Source organism: Pantherophis guttatus, chromosome 15 (assembly GCF_059756535.1).
Source record: "Pantherophis guttatus breed Tessera chromosome 15, ASM5975653v1, whole genome shotgun sequence".
In the NCBI taxonomy this organism is placed as follows: Eukaryota; Metazoa; Chordata; class Lepidosauria; order Squamata; family Colubridae; genus Pantherophis; species Pantherophis guttatus.
The window spans coordinates 15,329,033-15,339,568 of record NC_142077.1 but is presented as its reverse complement, the minus strand read 5'-3'; the positions used below and the strand labels follow the sequence as shown (position 1 = coordinate 15,339,568).

The 10,536-nt window shown below is 38.9% G+C and overlaps 1 protein-coding gene across 1 annotated transcript; it reads left to right on the top strand.

Moving 5' to 3' along the window:
* Positions 1-330: 330 nt before the first annotated feature.
* Positions 331-7,991, top strand: LOC148111968 (uncharacterized). Its single transcript, XM_087878977.1, has 3 exons — positions 331-394; positions 1,758-1,892; positions 7,099-7,991. Exons 1-3 carry the CDS (start codon positions 359-361, stop codon positions 7,900-7,902), a joined length of 975 nt encoding a protein of 324 aa, XP_087735103.1. The 5' UTR covers positions 331-358; the 3' UTR covers positions 7,903-7,991.
* The last annotated feature ends 2,545 nt before the right edge of the window (positions 7,992-10,536 follow it).

Sequence of the window (10,536 nt, the reverse complement as noted above, 5' to 3'; positions counted from 1 at the left end):
ATATTGGCTTAAGACTCAATAGGCTTGTGGAAGCAAAAAGGAATAAATTCTTTTAAAAAGTTACTTGTTACTGTTGATAATAACTTGAACATTTTTCTACAGTGTGGCTTCTTTCCCTTTTATATACACCCTACCATTCATTTTAACCATTCAAGGGGTCAACAAGAACTCCCAGCTCCTGCACAACCTCACACTGGGCTACAACCTCCATGACAACTATTTGAACTCTTTATGCACTTCAGATGCCTTGCTGGACATGCTCTCCACTGGAGAAGCCAATGTCCCCAATTACAGCTGTGGAAGGAAGGACAACTTTCTGGCTCTTTTTGATGCAGCTAACAGGGACATCTCCATCCAGATGTCAACATTAGGAGGCACCTACAAAGTCCCACAGGTTTGTGTGTGTTTTTTTCTCTCTGGTAAAGTGAGTGGAGGGGGAGCAACAGATGCAATCATGGAAGTCAAGAGTTGCTTTTCTCCATATTAGCAAACATATCAGTTATGTTTTTTTCTCTTATGTTCTTGTTCAAATTTCTCATACAAGGCCTGAAAAGCAATAAAGTCATTGAAGAGGATTTTTTCATGGCTATTCAGCTATTCAAAATATATCCTATTTGTGGATAAACTATTGGCATGTTGATTTTTACATAGATATAACACCTGCCATATGCAGTTGTATTCAAGCTGGCAATAGTAGCATCTCTCTCTATATATATTTAAAAATGGAATAAAAAGGAATCTAGCAATTACAAGCCAGTTAGACTAATATTGTGGCTGAAATATATTGCTTGTTCCTCTTGAGTAAATTTGAGATTGGGTGGAACAAAAGTAAATTCCTTGCAGAAGAACAAAAAGGTTTAAGTAAAGAGTTTCATAAAGTTGTATAATAATCAATCAATTAATAATCTAATATTGTCAACACATTAGTTTTGAAGTATCTAATTACACAATATGTCAGTCGGGTAAACCACAGTTTTCTAGCTTTTATAGATGTTAGTGCAGCAATATTTTGGGTATAATAAATTATAGGTGGAAATGTGGAAAAATTTTTAAAGTGAATTATTTTGAAATGTTTTTAAGAGAGGAGTAAAATATTTTATGTTGGTTATTAGATGTGATTTAAAAGAAACATTGATTTGATTTGGGTCTTTGAGGTAAGGAAAATATATGAAATACTGATTGTTAAAATGATAAGTGAATATTATAAAGACCTGTTTAGATTTGGAGTTTTAGGGTGATTACATAGTAGAATGTCAAATGCTAGAATAAGATGCTAGACGGAATGATAAAAATTGGGTTTAGATTTGTTCTTTTTTTCCTTTTTTTTCTTTAAGATGTTAATGGATGAAATATGGAACTTATACTTATGGTTTTTTTTTTAAAAATTAATTTTATCAAGTTACATAATATTACAATTCTACTAGCATTGGTTAAGCAGTGTTTGTACATATATACAGGATATATACATGGTGTCTCTTAAATTACTTATTCCTTTTAGTGATCACACCATCCCTTACTCCTTCCTTTATTTTATCATCCATCCATTTATACCACCCTTCTCATACCGTATAGTAATCCGAATTTTCATCCTCATTTCATATCTCATAAGTTAGTTTACTCATCTCTGCGCATTCAAATACTTTTCTAATTATATGCTCTTCTGGTGGTAATCCCTTTTCTTTCCAATATTGTGCATATATCAGTCTGGCAGCTGTAGTAATGTGTATTATTAGATACCTCCTTTTTTTTTGCCGTAGGCCCTTTTTAATATTCCCAGGAGAAATGTTTCCAGTGCCAAATCAATGTCTTCTCCAACTATTTCTTGTATCCATTTCCGAATCTTTTTCCAGTATTTCATCGCTTCGGAGCATGTCCACCACATATGGAAGAAGGTACCCTGGCGGTGGCCACACTTCCAACAATTTGAATTTGTATTTGGGTAAATTTTGGCTAATCTTTCGGGGGCTAAATGTCACCTGTATAGCATTTTATATTGATTCTCTTTATACGTTACTGCTCTAGTCTATTTAAAGTTCTTATTCCAGATAGTTTCCCAATCATTCAAATTTATACTATGCCCAATGTTCTTTGCCCATGCAGTCATTTGATTTTTAACCACCTCCTCCACCCTATCGTATTCTAATAAATAATTGTATAATTTGGCCAACATTTTTTTTCCGTTCCCATCAAAACCTTATCAAATCCGTTTGATCCTATTTCTGCACCGAATTCCTCCTTATCTTTTTGATATCTAGACCACCAATCACTTACTGGTGTAAGTATGGCCACCAGTCAATATGAATACCTTGTTCTCTCAAAGAATCCTTGGATTTGAGATTTCCTCCGCCATCCAGAATGTCCTTATATCTACACATTTTCTCCATTCCCAGCATACTGGGATGTATCAAGGCCTCCATTATAGACAGCCACTTCGGGACTTTCATATATTGCCATTGCCTAATCTCAGTCCAAGTTTGTATTAGTGTGTCCCTAATTTTGTGCCTATGAAATTATGTTTTTTTTCCCCGCTATCTTTATCCCATAGGTAAGCGTGCCACCCTCTCTGCAAATCATGGCCTTCCAGAGTTAGGATTCTTTTGTTTTCTAAGATGACCCATTCCCTTATCCACACTAAATTAGCTGCCTTATAATATATTTCCCAATCAGAGAGTCCGAACCCCTCCCCCCGCTCCTTTTTTCCTGTAAAATTCTAAGTGAGATCCTAGGTTCCCCCCCCCCCCACCAGATGAATTTCCTAATATATTTATTCAATTCAAAAAAAAAAAATTGTCCAAATTTACCGGTATGGTTTGGAACATACTTATGTTATACCGGATCAAACCCTTGCTCTAAAAAGATGTGTTTTATGTTTTATGCTTAAAAATAAATAAAAGATTTTTTTTTTAAAAAAAGGTTTAAGTAGAGTAAAGAGTTTCATAAAGTTGTATAGTAATCAGTCAATTAATAATCTAATATTGTCAACACATTAGTTTTGAAGTATCTAATTACGCAATATGTCAGTCGGGTAAACCACAGTTTTCTAGCTTTTATAGATGTTAGTGCAGCATTTGACACAAAGAGCAGATCAATATGATGGAGGATATTGATTGCCCGCAAAGTGTAACTAGCCTGTTGGCCCTGATCCAAGCCCTTGTTTGAGAGGGAGGTTGGGGCTCAATGGAGCCACGAGAAAAAGGATCGATACTTACCAAGGGGTAACACAGAAGAATGAATATTTGAACCCTTGTTTTTCAGTCTGGATATTAATGACTTACCAGGACTAAGGAAGGATTCTCATGTATATGGCTAAAGTGCTAAAATATTTACTTATTTAGCATATGGCAAAGGTATAATTAGCCACGAGTCTACAATGTTAGTACATACTATTTGTTTCGCTGCCAAAGAGTGCGAGTCCATTCAGCTTGTGCCCATGAGCTTCTCCAGGATTCACCACAGGGGGTGAACCAGCTCCACACCAGAAAGCCGAGAGGTGTCCTGTGGCATCATCTGGGCCTTCTCTCACCATCGATGGTGCCTCACAGTTGGGTGTCACATCCAAGCAAGTCCAGCATTGTTAGGGGCCTGACATCTGTACCAAACATGCCACATTTCCCACCAAAGTGGTACCTATTTATCTACTAGTGTTGTCACATGCTTTTCAACTGCTACCGTGTTTCCCCAAAAATAGGACATGTCCTGAAAATAAGGCCAAGCCTGATTTTTGGGGTGGGCGTAAATATACGCCCTCCCCCAAAATAAGCCCTAGTGATTGGGTGGGCATGGCCAGCACAGGAGACAGCCCTTCCCTTCCACCGGTCACCTCAGCGAGTTCGAGAAGTTTGATTGAACTTGCAAGGTTTTTTTTACCCTACAAAATGTTTGCCTGCAGACAAGAGAGAGACACGCAACAGAGCTGCAAGGCAGGTAAGACGCACATCTCGTGTCTCCCCGGTCCCTGGTGAGAGGAGGGGAGAAGAGACGGAAAGAGGAGCAAGCCACGTCTCGCTCCACGTGTCTTGCTTCTCCCCCGCCCCACATGCCACCCCCCTCGATAAAGAGCCGGGTGCTGTGGAAAAGGGAGCTGGGTGGGCGCAGGCTTTGGGCGTCTGGGGCTGCCGGGAGTTGCCCGACAGAGAGGCAGGAGCGGGACTGGTGTTTGCAGGTGAGGGATGGATGGATGGAAAGCGGGCGAGTGCCAGGAACACCAGGGAGATTCCCACCTTTAGTTGTCCCAGCGAACAGCTGAGTCTCTGGAAAAGGGCGGCATATAAATCAAATTTTTTAAAAAAATGTAGCCAATACAGCAAGTAACACCTTTCTTTACTCAGTGTCACTTTTCTCTGAGACCGAATCTTGGATCTGCCATCATCAAAGGAGCTCACCTAAAGCAATGGCAGGATTGAATTTAAAGTTTAAATGGTGAACCTGAAAAAGAAAATCATAGCTATCCAGCTTTCTCCCCAATTATTAGATGAGAATATAATGCCAAAGTTACCCCCAAGCCCTTCAATTGAACTGAAGTTTGGGGCTTAATATCTACCTCTACTGAACAAGCCCAATCACAGCACCTGAGGAGTATTTTGGGGGTGGATAAAAGGACTTCAGGTGCTGATTCAGAGCTGAGTTGGGAATTTCCACAATTTCCCCTTTCTCTAAAATCAGAGGAAATACAGTCATGTGAAAAGGAAAGTTCGCCCTCTTTGAGTTCTTACGATTTTATGTATCAGGACATCGGATAAAAACCACCTGCTCTTTAGCAGTTCTTAAAAGGAGGTAAATACAACCTCAGAGGAACAACAAAATAGGACATATTACACCATGTGATCATTTCTTTCACAAAAAGAAAGCCAAAACGGAGAAGTTATGTTTGAAAAACTAAATGCACCTTATGATACAATAGCTGGTAGAATCACCTTTAGCAACAACAACTTGAAGTAATCCTTTTCTGTGTGACTTTATCAGTCTCTCACAATGTTGAGGGAGGAATTTTGGCCCCCTCTTCTTTACAACAGTTCATTGAGGTTTGTGGGGGTTTGTTTCTGCACAGCTCTCTGGAGGCCCCACCACCTCATTTCAATTGGGTTGGGGTCTGGCATTGACTGGGCCATTGCAACGCCTGGATCCTTTCCTCTTTCAGCCACTTGCTGGTCGGCTTGGGGTCATCAGCCTTTTGCATGACCCAAAGTCCACCAAGCTTCAGCTGTCAGTCAGATGGCCTCACATTGGACTCTGGGATGTTTTGGTAGACAGAGGAGTCCATGGCCGAGTCAATGATCGCAGGGTGCCCAGGTCCTGTGGCTGCAAAAGAAGCCCAAATCCTCTCCCCTCCATCTCCGTGCTTGGCGGTTGGTGTGTCATGGTGTTGATATGCTGTGTGTGGTTTCCACCAAACGTGGCTCTGTGCGTTATGGCCAAACTTCTCCACTCTGGTCTCGTCTGTCCAAAGGAGAATGTTCCAGAAGTCTTGTGGTCTTTTCAGATGCGATTTGGGAAACCTCAGCCGTGCTGCCATGTTCTTTTTAGAGAGAAGTTTCCTCCTGGCAACCCTTCCAAACAAACCCAACTTCTTCAGTCTTTTTCTGATTCTGCTGTCAGGAACTGGAACATTTAACAGGCTCACTGAGGCCTGTAGAGTCTCAGGTGGAACTCTTGGTCTTTTTTTGCCATGTCTCTGAGCATTGCATGGTCTGACCTTGGGTGAACTTGCTGGGATGGTCCCTCCTGGGAAGATTGGCAGCTGCCTTGAATGTTTTCCCCTTCTGAACAATCTTCTTTGCTATAGAATGATGGACGTTAAATTGTTTGGAAATGGTCTTGTAACCCTTCCCAGATTGATAGGCAGCAACAATGGCTTCTCTCAGATCACTGCTGGAGTCTTTGCCCTTTGGCATTGTGTTAACACAGACCTCAATGCTGGAGACCAGCAAACTCCTGAAACTTTGGCTTTTATAGAGGCCGTCACACTTGTGATGATCGATTAATCCAGGTCCCTTGATCAGCAGCACCAGGCTTCCTCTCAGCCTCTTCACACCCATGGAAGCAGTCAGGGTGTCCTTAGCCTTTCACACCTGGCTTCTCCATTTTGGCTCTCTTTCTGTAATGTAAATGATGACAGGTTGTAATATGTCCTGTGTTGCTGTTCACCTGAGGTTGCATTTACCTCCTTTTAAGAACTGCTGAAGACCAGATGCTTTTTCCTCTGTCCAGATACATGAAACCACAGAACTCACAGAGGGTCTCCTTCCTTTTCCACAGGGCTGAATTTCTTAGTGTACAATTAAACCTCTGGAACCTGACAGAGTCCCCAAATTCTCTGGGTTAGAAGATGCAGAATTTCAAATAAAGCTCTCTAGGATGATGCATCTGACAAATTATATTAGGAGCTGCGGTCTCCTTATCTCTTGTGTAACTAGAGAAAAGGCCAAAAATGATCAAAGTGGTAGATAAATAAATAAACAAATATTGCTTCACCAAGAATCTGGAATATTGAATGTCAACTGCATAAGAAAGAGAGAGATCAGAGTCTTGGACTGCATATTAGACAATCAACCTATTGGGAAACTTGTGTTAAAGCAACACATTTGCTGTTCAGTCAGAATTAAAGATATTATTCCTTTATTGGAACAAAATGCTCACTTGACACCTGCACATCTGGATCTGATTGTCCCAAAGGTGCTTTTTTCAAGAGGCAACTGGACTTTCTGGTTTTTCTTTGAAGACCTTTTGCTTCTCATCCAGAGCTGAAGAACCTGGACGACTGAGAATCTCCATAGACATGTGGGTCTGATTGCAATAAGTTATGATACAGAAATGTGTTTTTTTATTCTTATTCTTATTCTTGTTAACACTCTATGCTTAATATTCTTTTTCTTGAAATAGCATAATTGCTAATCAACAATGATCTATTTAATTTGTTCATTGTTGATTAGCAATTATGCCATATCAAGAAAAAGAATATTAAGCACAGAGTGTTAACAAGAATAAGAATAAGAATAAAAAATCATATTTTATGTTTACCAAGTTGAATTTATTAAAATCTAATATTTTGGACTTTATCTGACCCTCAATGTAACACAGCTTTCTTCATTGCTTTTTCAGATCAGTACTAACCTTGTTTCAGAGGCTCTGAGTGATAAAAGGAAATTCCCCTTTTTCCATCAGATGGAGCCCAAAGAAGGATTCCACTACCCAGCAATTGTCCAGCTGCTCCTCCATTTCAGATGGACCCTGATTGGCCTCTTTGCTTCAGACACAGAGAAGGGAGAGAATTTCATGAGGATTTTTACTCCTATGCTTGTCAGGAGTGGAATTTGTGTGGTTATATCACAAGTGTTCTCAGCAACTGGATACACAACAGCCCTCAGGGATTCCCTCTCTAAGTGGAGACAAGTCAACGTCTTTGTTCACTTCATAGAAAAGGTTCCCATTAGGAACAGAATTCTTCCTTTCCATTTAACATTTATGCGTCTGCCAGGACCCATTGAAGGGAAAGTCTGGATCATTACAGCTTTGGGAGAATTAACATTGGAAAAGCACAGACTTTACAAATACATCCATACTATTTGGCTCTTTCAGTATCTGGAAAAAGAAAGGCCAATGGAATTTGAATACAATTTCTTTGTGGAAAGAAAGTTTCAAGATTATTATTTTCTCTGTTCTCTTTCAAAGAACGTCTTTTCTGTCAAAGGCCGCAGAAGATGCACCCAGAAAGCCCCAATGGAGACCCAATGGAAATGGAACAGAAGAAAGATCACAAATCTTTACCTTTTCTACAATCTCATTCAGACTCTGGTCCAGGCCTTGAACGCTGCCTATTCCTCCAGAGGGAGGAGGGGAAGGAAGGAGGGCGAAGGGAGGTTGGGGGCTCCAAGTCTGCAGCCGTGGCAGGTATGGGGGTCCTGATATTGTGGGATATGAAGAATTGCTTCTAAAATAATGTTTCATTACAGCTTCCACTTCTGCGTAATAAATAAAGAAAATAAGGAACTAGAATATTAAGGAATTTTTTGAAAAACTTCTTACAGTGAACAATGTGATTCAGAAAAGTCTAGAAAGAAGGGGGGGCTTTCTGAGCAAGAGCTTAATGGACACATTTCAAAATATAACCGATTTACGCAAAAGAGCAATGGAAAGTTACTGATGCAGAATCACACCAGGCCATGGAGACAGGGGGTTGCTGGGGAAAATAAGGCCATATTGTTGAACAGGAGTTCCGGATAGGCCGAGAGCTTGCTAGTCCTTCAACCAATAGAGAAGCAGGACAGGGTTGAGTGATGGGAGGAAGGGCATAAAACCTCTTGCATGCTTTGATCCGGGTCCACCTGGTGGATTTGAATAGAATAGAATTTTTTATTGGCCAAGTGTGATTGGACACACAAGGAATTTGTCTTGGTGCATAGGCTCTCAGTGTACATAAAAGGAAAAGATACGTTCATCAAGAATCACAAGGTCGAACACTGAATGACTATAATTATAACCCTATGACTATCATTAAGTGTTGTGATATGGTAGAATCTAGAATTTTTTTTTAATTGAAAAGTTTTACAAAAAACAAAAATTTTCTTCCCCCCCATATTCCCCCCACCCTTTCCCTCCCCTCATCCCACCCTCCCCCCCAGACTTCCCAGAGCAAAATACAAGGTGTTTCATTTAACAATCATAAACTAGATTAACCTACTTATCCTCGGACTACTAACTCCCCCCCCCCTGAAACCTTAACTCCTCTATTAATAACAAAATACTTCTAATACTTAACATTCATTCATAAGCTATTTGATATTTTCTTGTTTGATACTTTTGAATATAGTCAATCCATCTTCTCCATTCCGATACATATCTTTCTTGTGTATAGTCCTTCAAGTACGCTGAGATTTTCGCCATTTCTGCTAGGTTCGTTACTTTCAATATCCACTCTTCAATAGTAGGCAAAGAGTCCTTCTTCCAATATTGTGCTACCAACAGCCTAGCTGCTGATATTAGATTCAAAATCAATTTAGTCTCTGATACTGTAGAGTCCATAGTTATACCCAATAGGAACAATTGAGGAGTAAATTTCAATCTTCTTTTCAAAATATTCTGTATCACCCACCAAATTTCTATCCAAAATGCCTTGATTTTCTTACAGGTCCACCATATATGATAATAGGTTGCATCATTACATTCACATCTCCAACATTTAGCTTGCAAATTAGAGTACATACATGATAATTTTTTAGGATCTAAGTGCCATCTATAAAACATTTTATAAAAATTCTCTCTCAAATTTTGTGCTTGCATAAATTTAACATTTCTGACCCAAATCTTTTCCCACGTTTCCATCATCACTGGTTCCTGAAAGTTTTGTGCCCATTTTATCATACAATCCTTAACCAATTCCGTTTCTGAATCTATTTCCAATAATGCATTGTACAACCTTTTAATATGCATCTGGCTTTGATCTCTAATCTGTTTCACCAGATTTTCCTCATTTTGCATAACACCAAATTTTTGATCTTCCCTCCATCTAGCTTGAAGCTGACCATACTGAAACCAAGTATAAATTATCCTTTCTTCTTTTAATTCATCTAAAGATTTCAATTGCAACTTACCCCTTTCCAAAAAAAGAAGCTTTTTATAAGTAATCACCTCTGTTTTTTGCTCTATACTTATATTTTCTATTGCATGTCTGGGATTTGCCCATATGGGTATCTTATAGTTCAACTTGTATTGGTACTTTTTCCAAACCCTCAACAATGCATTTCTGAGTATATGACCCTTAAACACTTTATCCACTTTTTTTCATATAACAAATAAGCATGCCATCCATATAACAAATCATAACCTTCTATGTTTAACATTCTTTCTTCAGTTAAGTTAAACCAATCACTAATTTGTGATAAAGCAGCTGCTTCATAATACAATCTTAAATTAGGCATTTTAAGACCTCCTCTCTCACGTATATCCTGTATAATTTTCAGTTTCACTCTTGGTTTCTTCCCACCCCAGATGAAAGTATTAACCCCTTTCTGCCATTCCATCAAATTTCCATCTTTCTTAAGCACTGGTATCATTTGAAACAAAAATAAAAACCTAGGTAATACATTCATTTTTATTGCTGCTATCCTTCCCAGTAACGATAGTTGTAACTTTTTCCAATTTTCCATTTCTTTCTGTACTTTTTGCCAAAGAATTTCATAATTCTTTTTAAACAATTTCGTGTTTGAGGCTGCAATATATACTCCTAGATACTTAACCTTTATAACTACTTCAAACCCTGTTTTTCACCCTAAGTCTTCTCTTTGAGTTATGGACATATTTTTAGTTATCATCTTTGTCTTATGAAGATTTACTTTAAATCCAGATACTTTGCCATATTGAGCTACTATGTCCAGCATATAGGGAGCCACTTCTATAGGTTGAGATAAAGTAAGAACCAGGTCATCTGCAAACGCTCTTAGTCTATAATCCTGCTGTCTAATTACAATTCCTTTTATTTTATCAGAGTCACGTAACTTATTCAACAAAACTTCTAAAGTTAAAATAAACAGCAATGGAGAC